At 52.2% G+C, this 20,135-nt stretch overlaps 2 protein-coding genes across 7 annotated transcripts in view; one reads left to right on the top strand and one right to left on the bottom strand.

Annotated features, from left to right (window-relative positions):
* LOC131093411 (class I histocompatibility antigen, F10 alpha chain-like) overlaps window positions 1–15,734 on the bottom strand; it is a 40,913-nt gene extending 25,179 nt beyond the window's left edge. The window contains exons 1-8 of one of the 6 annotated variants that reach the window (XM_058040573.1): window positions 15,535–15,734; window positions 13,538–13,801; window positions 12,892–13,167; window positions 12,308–12,580; window positions 12,115–12,222; window positions 11,981–12,016; window positions 11,829–11,861; window positions 10,233–11,374 (exon numbers count right to left, since the gene is read on the bottom strand). In XM_058040573.1, the coding sequence (XP_057896556.1) occupies window positions 11,361–11,374; window positions 11,829–11,861; window positions 11,981–12,016; window positions 12,115–12,222; window positions 12,308–12,580; window positions 12,892–13,167; window positions 13,538–13,801; window positions 15,535–15,610 (1,080 nt within the window). In that variant the 5' untranslated portion in view covers window positions 15,611–15,734 and the 3' untranslated portion in view covers window positions 10,233–11,360. Of the gene's footprint in view, window positions 1–10,232; window positions 11,375–11,828; window positions 11,862–11,980; window positions 12,017–12,114; window positions 12,223–12,307; window positions 12,581–12,891; window positions 13,168–13,537; window positions 13,802–15,534 lie in introns of those variants that run through there. The other 5 variants (XM_058040575.1, XM_058040572.1, XM_058040576.1 and 2 more) reach the window with 5 other exon arrangements.
* LOC131093385 (zinc finger protein 850-like) overlaps window positions 1–20,135 on the top strand; it is a 131,519-nt gene that overhangs the window by 97,726 nt on the left and 13,658 nt on the right. The window lies entirely within an intron of this gene.

Below are 20,135 nucleotides of genomic sequence, written 5' to 3'. Positions count from 1 at the left end.
TCTGCCCCCCTGATTCCCTCCACTCTAGTCCAGCCATCTGCCCCCTCATTCCCCTCTGAGCTGCATGAACAATCTGCAAGGTCATATCCTCCGTTACCTGACAGTGACAGCAACAGCAAATCATGTGATGAGTCGCCTGCAGTAACACCTGAGTTGGGGCAGGGAACTGTTAACAGTTCACCTTCTAATAACTTTAGCCCTACTGCCCCATGGATTTTGCCCCCATGTCAAGTAACTGGGCTTCCTTGACAGCCTCAGGACTTTTGGGAATTTGTTAGGAAAAAAACAGCTGAAGAAAAGAATTGGGACATGATAGAAAGATCAGGTACTCCAAGAGTACCTCAGGAGAACAGTGCTAATGCAAATGTTGCCTGTGATAACCCTATGGCTTTTCCAGGTTTTAAAGCAGCTCCTGGAACACGGCAGGATGATAGTCATCGCATCTTTGCCTGGAAGGTTGTGCTAGATCTCCAATCGAAAGTGGCTCAGTATGGTATTAATTCCTCAGATGTAATGCAATTAATGCATGTAATTAATGCAGATATGCTTGCACCTTATGGCATCATGCATATTGCTACAATTTTTTTCCAGCCAGTACAATACGGTGTATTTCAAGACACTTGGAGGCGAATGGCTGAGCACACAACTCTAACAAATATGCAGTTGCCTCAACACAACCCTCCTCATGCTGTGGGTGTTGATGCCCTACTGGGCACTGGGCCTTTTGCTAACCCAGATTTACAGGCAAGGTGGGATCCCTCAATTTTGGCGCAAGCTCAGAGAACTGGCATGAGTGCTTTAATTAAAACAGTGGAAATGGCAGCTCTAAAGCAGAGATATGTTACGATACAACAAGGGATGAGAGAACCGTTTTTGCAATTTGTGGAAGAGCTTGCTGCAGCTATTGAAAAAACAGGTAGATGATGAATCTTTGCAACACAAATTGTGTGTACATTTGACTAAAGAAAATGCAAACTCAGACTGCAGAAAGATTATTTACACTTTACCTGAGGAACCCACATTGCCTGAAATTATTACTGCTTGATCAACAGTTGGTTCAGTAGAGCATAAAATGGCAGCTCTTGCTGCAGTTCTAAGACCTTCATCGAAATGCTATAATTGTGGACAGCAAAGGCACGTAAGGGCATGGTGTAATACCCAGAAAATAACATCTCAGTCAAGTGTAAACAGCAATGCTGTGTGCAATCGTTGTGCTAAATTTGGGCACTATGCTAAACAATGCAGGAGTAAATATCAGGCAAATGGTCAGCTGTTGCAGGGAAACAAGAAGAAGAGCACCAAGGGGCATGTGGGAAAACAAATACCCCAACAACCACAGCAGCAAATATGGGCTTTCCAGGACTGCAAAGCTATCCATTTGTGAACAATACTCAGGAGCAACAAGTGGCTCTACAGGGACTGATATACCCACCGACGACACAGTAACCATTCTGACAAAAAAAAAAATGTAAAGTGCCCCTCAATGCCTATGGTCCAGTGGGACATGGATTGAGTGCGTTTTTGATAGGAAGATCAAGTACTACACTTAAAAGGTATTCATATGCATGTAGGACCTATTGATGCTGATTACTTAGGATAGATTCATGCTATGGTATCCATTGATGACCCTCCTGTCAGTATTCAGAGAGGAACTTTCATTGCTCAACTTGTAAATATTGTGAGTTCTGGTCCAAATACAGTGGACCAAAGTCATAGCACAGCAAGTTTTGGATCAACAGGGGTACCTCAGGTGTTCTAGACTGAGAAAGTAACGGAGAACCGTCCAGAAAAGACATACGTCCTCACTGCCAGTGAATGTCATCCAGGAACCATATCAGTGATAGGCTTGATTGATACTGGAGCAGATGTCAGAATACTATTGTGACTTTGCTGGCCTCACTCATGGCCTCTCACTTGTTGGGATTTTAGCTGACTAGAGATTGGAAAAGTACTGGACTCAGCCTAATTTGAGCTATTGCACCTGCAAGATAGTGTGTCCTTGGGCCTAGCTGTAGTATGATAACAAATAGTGAAAGAGACATCAGAAAAGAGAGATGTAACCCCTAAGGAATGAGAAAGAGCTGATGTTGTGGTGTGGCCAATGGACGGCGTAAATTACAGAATATTCATGAGCTTATTACTTGCTGTATAAGTGTCTGATGTTCTCTTCAATAAACAAAACTTGCTGATGACTCATATTGAGCCCCGAGTTTTCCCTGCACCAGACAAATGGCTGGGAAACCGCAACAATTGGTGCCCGAACAGTGACCCTATGCACTCTACAGACCCTACGGACTTTACAGAAAACTTGGGCCTGTGAGCCACGGTCCGGTGCAGTATTTCCGTGTCAGTCCCAACGCAGCCTGGGAGGCACAAACAGCAGGCCCCACGTTTCAGGCGACCCTATATAGAAGAGCTGACGAAAGGCAAAAGGGCGGGCTTCGGTGCCCTGGCGACCACATAGGAGAGTCCAGCTGACTGAACGCCGCTGACATCCTGGAAAGGCTGCAGCGCACTGAATATCAGGTTAAAAGGTAATACAGAGACAAGCGGCGTATAGACTTTTAAGTGCTTTTTAGAAAAGCGGGGACTATAGACTGTCGACTTGGGAAGAGAATTCCCGAGATTGCTGCATATAGACTTGCAAAAATGTGTATTGTGGTGCTGGCACTGTAAGTACATGCACAATAAATCAGCGACCCTGCTGTGATGGCGGCAGCAGCCGTGGCTCGGGGCGCCTGTGAGGCTGTGCCACTCCGAACTTGGCATGGGCGCTGCGCCATGGGGAGCAGCCGCAGTAAGCGGCTCGCCTGAGGCAGCAGTGGCGGCTCCAAGCAGCGGCGGGCACGGGCGGATCGTCTGGGGTGGCAGTGGTGGGGGAAGCGGAGCCCCGCCACACGGGGAGCGACCTGCGCCGCCATGGATGCTGCGCTGGGTCTGGCCCACACAGTGAGTCAGCCTACAGTGCGTCTCGCAAAACAAGAAGCCCAGCATGGAGGGGGTCGCCCCGCTGCATTGCGGGCGGTGGTGCGGGACTGGAGCGTTTTTCCCATCATGAGCTCTTCTTCCCTCCGCTTGCAGCTGGCAGGGGCCTTAGTTTAGACCCGGCAATCTTTAATAGACTGAACCTTAACAGACTGCAAGTATAGGTCTGGAGCTCCCTCATCACCCTGGGATGGATCCCATCTGGTCCCATGGATTTATGAATATCCAAGTGGCTCAGCAGTTCTCTGACTGCCTCCTCTTGAATAATGGGGGATACACTCTGCTCCCTGACATCACTGAGTAGCCCAAGAGGACAGTTGTCCTTGAAGGCAAGTCTCACTAAAAACTGAGACAAAGAACGTGTTAGGCACCTCTTCCTTCTCTTCATTTGCAGTTATTAAGTTCTGTCCCTCATCCAGTAAAGAACAAAGGTTGGTCTTACTCTTCCTTTCACCATTAATATATATATATGTAAACATTTTTTGTTATCCTTTACAAAAGTCACTATTTTAATTTCAAACCACGCTTTAGCCTCCCTATTTTTTTTCCTGCATGCTCTAGCAGCCCACTTAAATATTTCCTGACTCTCCTTCCAAAGATAATACATCCTTTTTTTATTCCTGAGTTCTTCCAAAACCTCCTTGCCCATCCAGGCTGGACGTTGCCTCCTCTACTCATCTTTTGGCACACAGGGACAGTCTGTTCCTGTGCCCTCAAGATCTCCATTTTGAAGCATGCCTACACTTCCTGAAGGACTACTTCCCAAGGAACTCTCTCAATAAGTCTTCTGAGTAGGCCAAAGTCTGCCTCCCCAAAGTCCAGTGTAAAAGTCTTATTAATGATCCTCTTGACTTCACCAAATATTGAGAATTTTATCATTCCATGATCACTATGCCCCAAGTGGCCTCCAACTACCACATCTCCCACCAACCCATCTCTATTTGCAAATAGATCACTATGATCTCACAAGCATGGTCATCTCATGGTCATCTCTTGGTCACAGTCATCACATGCTCACAGTAATCTCACATGGTCATCTCATTATAATGGTCATCTCATGATCATGGCCATGCCATGGTCATAGTCAAAGTCATTGTAGGGTCATGGTCATCTCATGATAGTCTCGTGGTCAACTCATGGCCACAATCATATCATGGTCATCTCATGGCTGTGGTTGTGTCATGGTCATGATAATCTCAAAGTCACAGCCATTTCCTGATCACCATCACCTCATGGTCATGGTTTTCTCATGGTCATCTCACACTCACCTCATGGTCACTATTGTCTCATAGCCAAGGTCATGTCATGGTGATGTCATGGCCATGGTTCTGTTTTGATCATCTCATATTCATAGTCCTGTCACTATAATGGTCATCTCACAGTCAGCTCATGGTCATAATCACATGTGGCCATGGTGTGTTGTGATAATCTCTTGGTCACAATCATCTTATGCTCACGGTCACCTCACAGTCACGGTTATATCATTGTAATGGTCATCCCGTGGTCCTGGTCATCTCATGGTCACAGTCCTCTCATGGCCATTTCATGATCATGGTCATTTCTTGATCACCATCATCTCATGGTCATGGTCATCTTAAGATCATGGTTGTGTCATGGTCATTGCATGATCATTTTGTGGCTGTCTCATTGTCACCATCATGTGTTGGTCTTGATCCTGTCATGGTCATGGTTATCTCATGGTCATGGTCGTCACATGATCACATCATGGTCACGTCATGGTCATCTCACTGTCATCTCAGAATCACGTCATGGTCACAGTGGTCTCATGGCCATGGTTGTGTTGTGGTCATATCATAGTCATCGCTTGGTCACAATCATCTCATGGTCATGGTTGTCTCATTGTTATATGTTGTCTCATGGCCACGGTTATCTCTTGCTCATCTCGTGGTCTTTATGACCCCATGGCCATGGTCAAATCATGGTCATCTCATGACCTTGATCACTTCATAGCTGTGTCATGGTCATGAAATGCTCACGGTCATTAAATGATCATGGTCATCTCATGGTCGACTCATGGTCGTAGTCATGTCATGGTTGTGGTCATTTCCTGAGCACCATCATCTCATGTTCATGGTCATCCCCTGATCACCTCAAGGTCATGGTCTTCTCATGGTCATGATCTCATGCTCATGGCTATGTCATGGTCATCTGATGGTCACAGTCCTCTCACGGTCATGAGCATATCATGGACATGGTCACAGTCATGGTCCTCACATGGTCATGGTCATACGAAGATCATCTCATGGTCAACTCATGGCCACAATCATCATGGTCATCTCATGGTCATGGTTGTGTCATGATCACAATCATGGTCATGGTCATCTCATGGTCATGCACAGCAATGGGGAACAAGGACACATGGACCTCCTTGCTTGTTCCAAAGAAGTTCGTTTATTGTAACCAGCTGATCTTTTTTATACTCAAAACTTGCCCCAAACTTAACCAAACTAAGTATGCATTGTCTGCCTGCCACTGCAGTGTTGCTATTGATATGTCCCTTTACCCAGTCAGCTCACTGATCATGTGGTGTCCACGCATCTCCTCAGCCAATCCATGACTCACACATGAGGCAACCGCCAACCCACTCTCTGGCCATCAACCCACAGCTGAACCTCCCCAGAATGCCTTTTGGTGAACAGAAGTGAACAGGATTGAACAAAGGTGGGAAAGGTCCTTATTCTGTAAGGCTTATTCCCCACAGTTATGGTCATCACCATCACCTCATGGTCATGATCATCTCATGGTCATCTCACAGTCACCTCATGGTCACAATTGTCTCACAGCCATGGCTGCGTCATGATCATTTCATGGTCATGATCACCACAGAGCGGACTTTCACAGGTAGCCTCCCTACCCTGGTAGCAATGTCTTTCCACTCTTCAGCAGCTCAAATTGGTTTTCCTCTACGTTGCCAGTTGGCCTTTTTCCACCTCTCCAGCCATCCCCACAGAGCATTGGCTACAATCCATGAATCAGTGTAGAGGTAGAGCTTTGGCCACTTCTCTCTCTCAGCAATGTCTAGGGCCAGTTGAACAGCTTTGAGTTCAGCAAGTTGGCTTGGTCCACCTTCTCCTTCGTTAGCTTGTGCAACCTGTTGTGTGGGGCTCCATACGGCTGCTTTCCACTTCCAGTTCATCCCTACCTTGCGACAGGAACCGTCAGTGAAAAGAGCGTAGTGTGTTTCCTCTGGTGGTAGTTGGTTATAGGGAGGAGCCTCTTCAGTCTGTGTCACTGGTTCTTGTTCCTCTTCATCTGTGACACCAAAATTCTCACCTTCAGGCCAATTTGTAATTACCTCCAAAATCCCAGGGCGATTCAGTTTACCTATACGGGCATGCTGAGTGATGAGAGCAATCCACTTGCTCCGTGTAGCACTGGTGGCATGGTGAGTGGAAGGAACCTTGCCTTTGAACATCCACCCCAGCACCGGTAGTCGGGGTGCCAGGAGGAGTTGTGCTTCAGTGCCTATTACCTCTGAGGCAGCCTGGACTCCTTCATAGGCAGCCAAGATTTCCTTCTCTGTGGGGTTGTAGTTGGCTTCAGACCCTCTGTAGCTTTGACTTCAAAATGCCAGTGGTCGACCCCGATTCTCTTCAGGCACCTTCTGCCAAAGGCTCCAGGACAAGCCATGGTTCCCAGCTGCAGAGTAGAGCACATTTTTCACCTCTGGTCCTGTCATGACCAGGCCAAGGGCAACTGCATGAGCAATCTCCTGCTTAATCTGGACAAAGGCTTGTTGCTGCTCAGGGCTCCACTGGAAATTGTTCTTCTTGCGGGTGACCAGGTAAAGAGGGCTCACAATCTGACTGTACTCAGCAGTGTGCATCCTCCAAAAACCTATGGTGCCTAGGAAAGCTTGTGTCTCTTTCTTATTGGTGAGTGGAGACATTGCTGTGATCTTGTTGATGACATCTGTAGGAATCTGACACCGTCCATCTTGCCACTTCACTCCCAGGAACTGAATCTCATGAGCTGGTCTCTTTACTTTGCTCTTTTTAATGGCAAAACCAGCTCCCAGGAGAATCTGGATGATTTCCGTCCCTTTCTCAAACGCTTCCACAGCTGTGTTCCCCCACACAATGATGTCATCAATATACTGCAGATGTTCTGGAGCCTCACCCTTTTCCAGTGCAGCCTGGATCAGTCCATGGCAGATGGTGGAACTGTGCTTCCACCCCTGGAGCAGTCGGTTCCAGATGTACTGCACTCCCCTCCATGTGAAAGCAAACTGAGGCCTGCATTCTGCTGCCAGAAGAATGGAGAAAACTTCATTGGCAATGTCTAGAGTGGCATACCACTTTCCTTGGACTCCAGCTCGTACTGGAGCTCTAATATGTCAGGCACGGCAGCGCCCAGTGGTGGTGTCACTTCATTCAATGCATGATAGTCCGCAGTCAATCTCCATTCTCCCTCAGATTTTCACACAGGCCAAATGGGGCTGTTGAAGGGTGAGTGGGTCTTGCTGACTACCCCTTGGCTCTCCAGCTCTTGGATCATCTTATGGATGGGGATCACAGCATCTCGAGTGGTTCCATACTGTCATCGATGCACTATGGAAGTGGCAATTGGCACCTGTTGCTCTTCTCCCGTCAGGCATCCTACTGCAGATGGATTCTCAGACAACCCAGGCAAGGTGTTCAATTGCTGGATGCCCTCTGCCACTACAGCTGCTATCCCAAATGCCCACCTGAGTCCTTTTGGGTCTTTGAAATACCCGCTTCTAAGGTAGTCTATGCCCAAAATACATGGGGCCTCTGGGCCAGTCACAATAGGATGCTTCTTTCACTCATTTCCTGTTAGGCTCATCAGCTTCCACCAAAGTGAAATCCTGGGATCCCCCTGTCATACCCACAATAGAAACAGACTCTGTCCCCACATGTCTCGATGGAAATAATGTGCATTGCACACCCGTATCAACCAAAGCTTTATACTGTTGTGTTTCTGATGTGCCAGGCCAACAAATCCACACAGACCAGAAAACACGATTTTCCCTAGCCTCTACCTGGCTAGAGGCAGGGCCCCTCTAAGCCTGGTTATCCTTCTTTCCCTGGGCATATGTTTTGGATGTTCCTTCAAGGGGATCAGACATATCATCATCATACCTGGCCATTCGGCTACGGGCAACTGGAGCTGCTTTCCTTCTGGTGGCCTCCTTCAGTTCACGCACCCGTCGTGCCAGAACAGCAGTAGGTTTCCTATCCCACCTTCTCATGTTTTCCCCACAATCATGCAGGTAGAACCAAAGCTCAGCTCGTGGGGTGTATCTTCTCTCACCATCTGGGAAACGTCTGCCTTGGATACCAGAACCTCTGATCTGTACTGCTGAAATTTGGAGAAGGAGAAGGTCTTCTTTAATCTCCTCTCTAAGCTTCTTATGATTCTCCTCTATCTTATCCTCTAAGTTCTGCAGACGTGTTTCTACCGCTGCAATTCTGGCATGTGTCGGGCCATGCACAGCATCTGCATATGTTTGGAGCTTCCTTGCCATGTCAAGCACAGTCTCATCCCTCTCATCCTCTTCATTATAGCTAAGGCAGAAGCATATTCATGTGGCCCAAGTCGTACAAGTTTTGGCCACATCACAGACGTGCATGGTACTAAGTCTGGGTTCCTAGTTGTTACGTCATCTGAGAAGATAATCTCTGCCACTGCCATTTCTCTCAGGCATTGTATCCCTTGCTCTATGGTCTTCCACTGAGTTTGTTGCATATAAAGATCATCTGCACACAGGTATCTTCGTGCAACACTGTCCAAGACCCGAGCCCAGAGGCTGTGTGGATTAGCCCCCCTCATCATTTCTTGGTCGATGACAGGATCCTGTGACAGGGATCCCAAATGCCTCGCTTCAGTGCCGTCCAGAATTGTAGCCTCGCCTGCAGCATCCCAGAGACGCACCAGCCAACTAATTATGGATTCATCAGGTCATTGGGTGTAATCCTTCTGTAAGCCACAAAGGTCCTTCAGGGAAAAGGACTCAATATTTGCATCTGATCTTGCACCTGCTGCTTTGACTCCTGATTTTATGTCAGGAGGCACTGAGGTTCCTTCTCCTTCATCATCATCATCATCATCCACTGGTCGATTGGTCTTGTCCATGCATTTCTCACTTCTAGTGCTGGTAGCAACAGCCATTGGTTTAGCTGCTGGCTTAGGCTCACTCTTTGGTTTGGCTCCTGGCTTCGAGCCTGGGCTGTTGGCTGCAGCCTGAGTCACCGAGATAGTTGCTGATTTATCTCCCTGCCCCCCTGCCTCTGTCTGCTGCCCGACAGGATCTAGCAGTGAGCGATGAGCACAAGCCAGGGCCCAGCTCACTGCAATGATCTTCCTCTCCTTAGGCTCATCCTGGTACTTCTCTTTCAGATATTTCTCCACCTCAGCTGGGTTTTGAATTTGTTCATGGGGAAAATCCCAGACTATAGGGTCAGAGAATTCCTTCAGGATTTGGCCTATATCCTCCCACGTCCCACACCACTTAGGATTTTCCACACTGGGGTCTACTCCTGAGTCAGGGGTCTCATCAGCCCGTCTAGAAATCTCAGCCCTCATCCTAGAGAAGCAGCAGGCTGTATAGAGGAAGGTTACCAGACTGAATACCAGAAAGATGGTTTCTTTAACATTGAGGGGAAACTGAACATCCTTCACTAGTGATGCAACGGATTCATAGGAGAAGAAGGAAAGCAGAGGCTGAAAAACCTCATTTCCTGCTGCTCCCCCTCTAACAAACTGGATGCATAACCATAGCCATGAACCATTCATACCTGGAGCAGACCCCAGCATGTTTATAAACTTCTTGCAAATCATTGCCACCAAGCCCATCAGGATAGCTATTCTGGTCACTGCCCCTCTGATGTAAAAACTACGTATTAGGGACAATACTAAAGCTATTTCTGGATAAGAAAATAAACCTAGGGACCAGAGAGGTATTAAAATCTCAAAAAACCCTAGGGACCAGAAATGCATGCAAATCTTCACCCCAATAGACATTATGAATTCAAAAAGCATGGCTATTAGCTGATTTAAATGAACACAGAGGAATAGCAACCAAAATGCAGTCAAAACAGGGTTTTTCCACTCTCTCGAGCCCCCAGGATGGGTGCCAATATTATGGCCTGGTTTAGGGCAAATTTGGTAGAGAATCTCCAAAGGGGGCCCCTCCAGAAAGGAAAACCCACACAGCCCCTCCCCTCAACCGGTTCAGGAAGAATTCCTCGGAGAGAAGTGGAAGGAACCTGTTTATTTGACAGACACAGCACCCCCCAGCATACAAAATGAACAATACCCGATGACACCGCTGTGAAAAAGGTGACAAATTCAGAAAGTCTCTCTTGGGGATTTTTGCTCTGTTCTCAGTCCCTCCGACTCTTGGGGCAGCTGCTGCAGCCACAAGGTGCAAACTCTCGGTGTTCCCAGGTCCCAGTCCGGAGCAGGTTTGAGATGGTCACAGAAACAGGAGAGGAGAAACAGTCCAGGAAGGAATTTGGACTGTTTAGCTAGAACTAGCTAATAAGCAGAGGCCAAAGGAGAGCAGAAAAGAGAGCCAGCAAAGCAGCAAGCTGAAAGCAAGAAGTAAAAACAGCCCTATATACTGCCCGTCTCTGTGTCCCTGATAAGAGAAACCCAAACAAAACTTCCACTCTTCAGAGCCAGTCTTAAAGGCACAGAACATATGAATGGGGATACAAGCATCATAACGTCACCCCAGGACATTCCACCCCTTATCCCCATATCATCAACATACTACAACACATCATGCATTATTCATACAAAATTTCCATCCGTTCCCCCAAAATTTACAAGCAATACCCATCATGACTTCATCACATCCCCACACTGGACCACTGAATCCAGGTCCTATATTACAGAGCTGTAGGATTCCCCCTTTTCACTTTAGTCACTTAAAGCTCCATCTATCACTATCATCATAACATCACCCCAGAACACAGGTGCAGGACTTGGAATTAGCCACGGCCTTGTACTTTTCCAATCTCTAGTCAGCTAAAATCCCAACAGCCAGGTGTGGCTGACAAGCCCCCATCCTGCCCCTGGTGTTCCCATCCTGCTCCTGGTGTCCCCATCCCTGCTCCAGTGACCCCATTCCCATTCCTGGCTCACAGAGATGAACTGCCAGACACTGGAGGAGGGAACCCAGATTTATTGCCCAAAGCAGGATAGTTTCACACCAGAAGCGAAGCATTGTGAATATTTGTGGTTCTTGCCTTTAAAACATTGGAAAATGGGAAATGGATCTGTTAGCAAGAGCTGTGGGGTGGGTGGGAGCAGCGGGATGAGCTCTGCTGGCAGCTCTCAGCTTTCCAGGGAAGAGGGAAGGGGCCAGATGCAACTCCATGGATCACTCAGGCAGTGATTCCTGCCAGGATGAGAGAGGGTCATGGTGTCACCCTGTCCCTGTCCCCATTCCACACGATGGACCTGGCTGGAGCCCATGGAGAGCAGGACCTACTCCAGAATCCCAAGTGATCCCACCCCAAGCCTGCTGCAATCCTGCTCCATCCATCCCACCCCATTCCACCCCATCCATCCTGCCCCAATCCTCTTCTGGAACCCCAACCTGATCCTGTTCCATTCCATCCCACCTGATTCTTGTCTGGAATCTGGCCCTGATTCCACTCCATCCCTCCCACACCAATCCTGCTCCATCCATCCCTCCTGATCCCACTCCAGAATGCAGCCCCAATCCCACTCTACAATTCCACCTGATCCCACTCTAGACCTCTGCCCTGATCCAGAATCCCTTCCCGATGCCAGTCTGTCCATCTTGCCTCAATCTCCTTCTAGAATCCCACCCTGATCCCATGCTGTACCTGCAGTGGAGCCGTTCATTCCCATGTCTTTTCCTGCGGAAAGAGAAGATCCATGAGATTCCAGCACAGATCACATAGTGGGATTAACCCCAGGATCCATCCTGGGATCCACACAGAGGGGATCCAGAGCTGGATCCACCACTGGAACTCACCAGCTGCCGGGTTGTATCCATTCCTGTCTCTCCTCCCTGTGGAAACAAAGTGGGATCAGAGTCAGTGGCACAGGATTCCCAGAACGGTGCCGAGTGGATCTATGTCCCTTCCCGACCCCCATCCCGTGTGTTACCGGATTGGAGCTTCCAGACGCTGAATCCGATGAGGACGATGAGGATGAGGATGGCAGCGATGACAGACACAGCGACCACCACAGTGAGATTCCTGCCAGATGTCGGCTCTGGGAAACGCGGGATAGTGAGGAGGGTGAGGGGAATCCCCATTTAGGAATTCCAAATTCCCAATCCCCACATTCCCAGCCTCACCCCAAGCAAAGATCCCGGGCTCTGGCATTCCGGGATGCTCCACCCTGCACCGGTACTGCTCCCGCTCCTCCGGCAGCACCTCGATCCTGGCCCAGGTGTGGAAGGTGCCGTCGCTGTTGGGAACGATCCCACCCCACTCCGTCTCCTGATCCAAGGTTTCACCCCCCTTCATCCAGCTGACTGCGATGCTGTTGGGGTAGAATCCGTACGCGTGGCAGGACAGGATCAGCGTCCTGTGTTCCTCTCTTCCAGACACGTGGACATCAGGGGGCTCTGGAATGGGATAATGGTGATAGACATCCATGGAATTCCCACTGGAATGGGTCTGGGGTGAGATCTGACCATGGAATTCCCACTGGAATGGGATGGAGGGGAGATCTGACCATGGAATTCCCACTGGAAGCGATGGAGGGGAGATCTGACCATGGAATTCCATGGGAATGGGATGGAAGTCAAATCTGACCATAGAATTCCATGGGAATGGGATGGAGATGAGATCTACCAATGGAATTCCCATAGAAAATGACATGTTCTCAAGTCCTCCATTCCCAAATTCCAAATCCCCACAGGAATTCTGCTCCCACCTTTGCGCTCCAGCTCCTTCTGCCCATATCTGATGTATTTCTGGAGCCATTCTGGGCAGATGTGCTTCAGGTAATTCGTCCAATACTCAGCCACGGTCCCATCCTGTTCCCAGAATCTCCTGGTGATCTCAGCACCGCTGTCAGCCGCCACTAATCTCCCAGATTCCAGGTCAAAGGAGATGAAATCTCGCCCATCGTAGCCATCCAGGTGGGATCCACGGACGCTCCCATCGGACAGGAGCTCACAGCCAGAAACTCGCAATCTCGTGTGGAGACCTGAAGGAATTGTACCCACAGAGACCCATGGAATTGTGTCCCAGCCCCACAGAGACCCATTTCAGCCCCATGGAGCACCAGAGTCTCAGGGAGACCCACAGAGCCTCATCCCAGCCCCTTGGAGCCCCATGGATCCACATCCGAACCCCATGGACCCCAACTCAACCCCACAGATCTTATCCAAACACACAGATCACAAGATATCCCATACCAGCCTAATGAATTCCCATTTCACCTCCTTGGAGCCCTGTGAATCCACATCTGCTACCTATAGATCCTATCCCAGCCCCAGGGATCCCCATCCCAGTCCCATGGATCCCCATCCCAGGCCTACAGTTCCCATTCCAGCCCCACAGATCCCCCCACTCACCCCCGCTCTGGTTGTACCGCTCCCGCAGTGTCTCCAGGTCCTTGACAAATGTGTGCTGGTGTCCCACAAGCTTCTGGGTCTCCCTATCCCAATATTCTGGATCGACTCCATCCTTTATCCACTGCGTCAGTGGCTCCACCCGGCCCCGCTCGTTGTCATAGCGCACGAAGGGGATCCCATCCACAAACCCAATGGCCATGAACTGGGGGGCCCCCAGGCTGGGCTCTGACACCGCCACTTTCAGGTAATGCAGTGAGTGGAGAACTGGGGGGACACGGAGATTTGGGGGGGGTTGAGGGGATCATGGATCAATGAAAGGGGAACTGGGAGAGCTGGGAAGGGGTCTGGGGATCCTGGGGCCAAGGAAAGGGTGTGCAGGGTGGGAGAGGTGGGATGGACAGGAAAGGGCCTGCAGGGGGTCCTGGTGTCCAGAAATGGGGGCTCGGGGGGTTCCAGTGTTATGGAAGGGGAGGGGAGGGGGCAGGGACTGGGAAAGTGGGATGGGGGTTCCAGGGGATCCCTGTGCCCAGGAAAGGGGGTCCAGGGGTCCCCAGAGCTGAGGAAAGGGATCACAAGGTGCGGAGACCTGGGAATGGGAGGCTCAGGAGTCCTTGATGCAGAGGAAAAGAGGAGCTGGGGGCTAAAAAAAGCAGGAATGGGTGTCCAGGGTGATCTCAGAGACAAAGAAAAGAGGGGTCTGGGGAAGGTGGGATGGATAGGAAAGGGGGTGCAGGGGGATTGGATAAGGGGGGTGCAGGGGGGTCCCAGTGCCCAGAACTCAAAATTCTGGGGGTCCTGGGGCACAGAATCCCCCCAGGTACCCTCCCAGACATCCTGAGAACCCCCCGCAGGATGCGCAGGGGGTGGAGAACTGGGGGGACGCAGAGACTGGGGGGTCTGGGGGCGTCCAAAGGTCGGGAAGCAGAACCGGGAGAGCTGGGAAGGGTCCAAGTTTCAAGGAAGGGACTGGGAGAGGCGGGATGGGGGATCCAGGGGGCAACTGTGCCCACCAAAGGGGGGTCCAAGGATCCCCGGTGTTGAGGGCAGTGGGGTCTGGGAGCTGGGAAAGGCAGGAATGGGGGTTCAGGGGGTCCCTGGGTCACAGGAAGGGGGGTCTGGGGCTGGGAGAGGCGGGCGGATCCCGGGGACGCAGTTTGGGAGACGGAAAAGTCTCCCAAGGGGAGATTCCAGGGGAATTCCAGGGAATTCATCTAGATCCCCCTGGATCCTCGCTGAGACCCCCTGGGACCCCGGAGGACCCTCTGGGACCCCTGGAACCCCTTCCAGGAAGCGCCGGTAATGGAGAACTGGGGGGAAATTTGGGAGATCTGGGGATCCAAAAGCCGAGGACAAGGGGAGACTGGGGTCTGGGAAGGGCGGGATGGACGGGAATGGGGGTGCAGGCGGTCCCGGAGCACTGATGGGGTTGCGGGGGGATCCCAGTCCCGGATTAGGAGGAGCAGGAGGGTTCCAGGGACCAAAATGGGGGTTCAGGGAGGCTTCCCGTGCCGGAGAATGCGGGTTCAGGGGGAGTTTCCTTCCCGAAACTCGGGATTCAAGGGGCTCCCAGTGCCCGGAAATTGCGCTTACTGGGGCGCCGGTGACCAGAAATGGGGGTTCAGGGGGTCCTGGTGCTGGGGAAGGGGAGTGAGGGGGATCACAGGAACCAAAATGGGGGTTATGGTGGGTGTTCCTGCCCGGGAGTGGTGGTTCAGGGGGTTCCCGTGCCCGGAAATTGCGATTCCGAGGGTGCCGGTGACCAGATATGGGGGTAATGAAGGGTCCTGGGACCAAATAAGAGGGTACAGGGGTGTCCCAGTGCTGGGGAAGGGGATTGAGAAGGGGTCACAAAATAGGGGTTCAGAGGCGTTCCCCTGCCCGACAATGGAGGTTTAGACGGTTCCCGATGCCCGGAAATGGAAGTTCCGTAAATGAAAGGTCCCGGTGCCCGGGAATTGCGGTTCAGGGGGGTCCCGGTTTCGGGGGGTCCCACTCACCTTTGGTCGCGCTCCCCGGGTTCCCCAGAAGCCCCAGGAGCCCCCAGAGCACCCCCAGCCCCAGCGCTGGAGCCATCGCAGCCGTCCCCGATCGCGGCTGTGGCGCAGCTGGAGAGACGCGAAAGCGAAAGTGCCCGAGGAGCGCGGGGGGAGGGGAAAAGGGCGAGGGGAAAAGGGCGAATTCCAGGGAATTCACCTGGATCCCCTCCTGGCCCCCCTCTGGATCCCTCGGGATCCGTCTGGGACCCTCCAGGGCCGCGCCCTGCCGGACCCCCGGGCCGGGCTGTGCTGAACTCCCGGCCCTGCGCTCAAACTCTGCCCGGACCCCGCTGGGCTCGGCCCAAAGCCGGGCAAGCACCGCGAGCAGCGGAGCCAATTTTTCCTGCGGGTGCGGGTCCCACCCCCGGCGGAGCAGGGCTGGGCGCTGGGACCCCGACCCCTGATTCCCAATCTCCTTCTCTCTCTCCCTCTGCTGTTCTCTCCCTTTCCTTTGGGGGATCACAAATCCCAGAGCGGCCGCAGAGCCCCGTGCCCAGGCCGGGTTTCCCAGCAAAGGGAGGCTGGGGCTGAGGTGCCTCGGGCTGGCCGGGAATGGGGGCCCGGGGGTCCCCGGGGTCACGGAAACGGGGGATCCAGGGACCGGGAGAGGGGGATACCCGGGAAAGGGGGTGCAGGGGGTGTTGGTGCAGGATAAGGGGGTGCAGGGGGGTGTTGGTGCAGCATAAGGGGGTGCAGGGGGTGTTGGTGCAGGATAAGGGGGTGCAGGGGGGTCCCAGTGCCCGGGAATAGGGGGGGAGGGAGGAGGATGTGGGAAATGGCAGCAGCTGCTGGGGAGGGACTGGGATGGACTGGTACAGACTGGGAAAAGAACTCACTGGGAGCAGAATTGGGACACCAGGGATCATACTGGCTTATGCTGGCACCACACTGTGGGCAACTGGGAGCAACTGGGAACATGCAGGAGACAATTGAGATATACTGGGAGGGACTGGGACTGGTTTGGATCATCCTGGGACTGATTGGAATCATACTGGGAGTGATCAGATCTGTAGTAGGTGTGAAGAGGAGAAATTGGAATAATGCAGGGAGCAACTGGGATGATACTGGGAGCAGCTGGCCCATGCTGGGGTCATACTGGGATTATACTGGGACTGATGGGGTCACACTTGGAGTGACTGGCATAGTACTGGGAGTGTCTGGGAGTAACTGGGATCGTACTGGAGGTGACTGGACTTATACTAGGAGCAACTGGGACCACAGCAGGGGCAATGGTGTAAGGTGTGACCGGGTTCATACTGGAAGTGACTGGGGCCACACTGGGCTCTTACTGAGAGGGACTGAGAATGAAAGTAACCATACAGGGCATGACTGGGAGCCTCTGGGACCCTACTGCGAGTTGGAACATACTGGGAGTGATCGGGATCCCACAGGTGAGGTGGCGGCGGAGCTCGGAGGCGGCCGCAGCGCAGGTGGGAGCCGCGCTGGGTTGTGCGGGGGCTCGGGGCTGGCTGCGGGCCTCGGGGGCGGCAGGGGGCTCCGGCGGGTTCGTTGTGCTGTGTCCGGCCCGTGTTGCCGCTGGCGTGAGGGCGCTGCGGGAGCGGTTGCCCGCGGTCTCCTTGCGGCCGCTGCCTCGGCAGGAGCCGCTACCGGAGCAGCGCTGGCTCGGCCCGGTTGCTGTGGCTGGGACAGAGGTGGCTGCCCCGTGCCCAGAGGCTGCGCTGGGGCCGCCTCCGAGCTCCGCCGCCGCCTCACCGGGCACCGGCCGCTGCCGCCGCTCCCGGGCCGCCGGACGATCCGGTAATGGCGGCTCCGCCAATCCAGGGCCGTCCTCAGGGCGGCACCGGAGGCCGTGCTTGGCCCCGCTCTCACCAATCAACGCGTGAGCTCAGGGAGTGACTGATTGGCAGAATCAGCCAATCGTAGCGAGGGGCGGGCTCTGCACACGGCACGGCCCCGCCTCCCTTTATCCGCACTCCGGCATTTCCCGGCAGCCGCGGCTGAGGAGCGGCCCCGGCGCTGGGCCTGGCCCGGGCAGGAGGCCAAGGAGCCGCTGCTGCTGCCCCGAACCGCCGGGAGCTCGGCGTGACCGGGACCTGAGGGCGCTGGGAGCTGGGGTGAGTGCGGGACGGAGCCGGGGCCGGCCTGCAGCCTCGGCAGGAGCCCAGGCCGGAGCAGGGGATGCTGGAGGGAGGCCAAAACCTCTCTGTCACTTCCCTCCTGTCCCTGGGCAGGGAACAGAGCACGTAAGGAAAGGCTCGAGGGTCTGGGTAAGCGTGGGGACAGTTCAATCACTGGTGACGGGCACAACGCACTTGTCAGAAGAATTAATCCACAAACCTCAGAGGCTTATGTCCGAAAAGGAGACATAAGAGTCCTTTTACTTTATTCGAATAAAGGGGAGAGGCCATGGGGCATTGCCCTGGGGTCTCTCCAAGTTTTGGAGGACGCAGCCTCCCTTTTTATCCCAGTTTCCCGTCCGCATTTCCCTTCTCTGTTTCCCTATTGTCTGAGGTACTTGAGAGGTTCAGATTTCCCGATACTTAAGATTTCCCTCCCTTTTAATTATTAATTCTTATAGAAGTTAGGGCTTTCCCTCATTCCAGCAACTCCTCCTTTTTCTGCTTACAGCTAATCTGATCCCATCCCATCCCATGGTGAAATGTTGTGTTTCTCGTTTCAGTGGATTGGTCAGCAGGAAGGTCAGGAGCTGGAGCTGTCTGGTTGGTTATTCCGAGGACAGCTTGTAATCTAATGATGCCATGGAAATGAGAAATGGGTTCTGTGGCTCCTGATATGAATTGGTTCGGGTTCCCAGGGGCTGGTCCATGGTGTTGTAGGATTTGTTCTGCTGGCCGTTCATCTTTTCTCCATTTTTGGGCACTCCCTCCAGCCAAGACTGCATCAGTTGACCACTTTTCTCTAATTGAATCATCAAATACTTTGTTTCTGAACTGATTTCCCTGAACTTGTGCTAGCAAGAACATCTCAATGCTCTAATGTACCCTACATAACATAGACAGTGACAGCACATATTGGAGTGGGCAGAGGGATGATTCCCCTCCACTTCTTTTAATGAAGTTTTCGCAACGTTCTGCTTTCGCAGTTTCCCTTTGCAGTTTAATCCGTTTCTGTTGCAGGGTCAGATATCCTCCCCCTGGGCTCTGCCTTGAGCTGTGCAAATTCCATCAGTGCAAGCAGGCAGAGCTTGGGGTGAGGGGCAGAGGGAATCAACCCAATTCCTGCCCCAGGCAAGAGACCCAGGTACATTGTCCACACTTTGCCCAGCAGTGTTAATGTGCATTTCTAAAGATCCTCTGCAGTCTGCCTGGAATGAAGCTTCTCTTCCAGGGAAGCCATCTGGTGAGTCATATGTGCCCCCCCCCCCCCAACCCAGGTTTTGAGGTATTTTTAATTTTTGGGGGGGGGTTTGAAGAGTGTTCTATTAACTGTTTATGAGTTAAAGGGTCACCATTAAAGCTCTTCTAGTTTTGCAAAATGCAGCCTGAAGGTAAGCACCAGAAAACCCAGACCAAAATTTTGCAATCTCCAACAGCCACGCAAACACACGCACAAGAAGACTCCAAAAAGATTTTATCTACTTCTGCTAAGAATAAAAATTGATTCTCACATCCCTGGCCCAAACCTAACTGACAATATAAAAGTAGGATTATTTCGAAAAAAGATGCTCATGGTGTAATTTTTATTCCAGCCAGCCCAGTGTTTCGGTGAAAGTGAGCCCCAGAATGGAATTGTGCCGTGGTGTTCCCCAGCAGCTGTGGCAGTGCAGGCCCAGCCAGCGCTGAAGCTGCAGCAGTGGCAGCAAGGCTTGGCCCCAGTGGCTGGAGATGGCAGAGGAGGGTGGCCAGGATTGCAGAGGATTCCAGGCGAGGATCTGTGGGCAGGCGCAGGGGCTTGGCCCGCTGTGGAGCCCTGGCTGCTGCTGCGTTGCCTTCAGGGCAGGCTCAGGGGCGGCCTCCCATCCTCCTGCTGCGGGCGGGAAGTGCAAATCTCCGGGGCTTCAGAGCCCTTGAGGCCAGGCTGAGGGGTCCCCCCCCGTGTTGAGCTGTGCTGGCGGCTGTTTCTGGCCTCAGGGACACTTGGCACGGGCCCCTTGGCCACCAGTGGTGCTGCTTTGCACTCCTTAGGCAGGAGCCGATGTCCTGGCTGGGTGTTGGCAGCAGCAAAGTGCCAGGGCAGGCTCTGTGCCAGCCCAGCTTCCTGTGGGAGAGATTTCACAAGAGACAGGATTCTGGCCACAGACTGCTGTAAATGTACATCGCTTATCTCCGCCCTGCACTAGGTGGAGAATTACCAGGGTAAGGAATTCCAGACATTAATTGCAAGGTAGATAATTGAATATCTGGCCTGGGACTGGCTCTTATTCTTGCCAGAGCCAATGGCAAAAGCTGTACCCATGGCATCTTGGTTTTTATCACCAGCTTCCAAAGGTTCTTCTTTATTCCCCCATTCATTATTTCTATCCAACCCAAGCTCTGGGGCTGCCAGGAGTTATGGAGGTCCCATTGTATTCCTGAAGTTGCCATAATCCCCTGAAGGATCTTTCCTGTAAAATGAGTTCCCCATCTGAATCTATTGCTTCC

This window comes from Melospiza georgiana, chromosome 25 (assembly GCF_028018845.1).
Source record: "Melospiza georgiana isolate bMelGeo1 chromosome 25, bMelGeo1.pri, whole genome shotgun sequence".
NCBI lineage: Eukaryota > Metazoa > Chordata > Aves > Passeriformes > Passerellidae > Melospiza > Melospiza georgiana.
The sequence above is the reverse complement of the archived record's forward strand: the minus strand, read 5'-3'. Positions and strand labels throughout refer to the sequence as shown.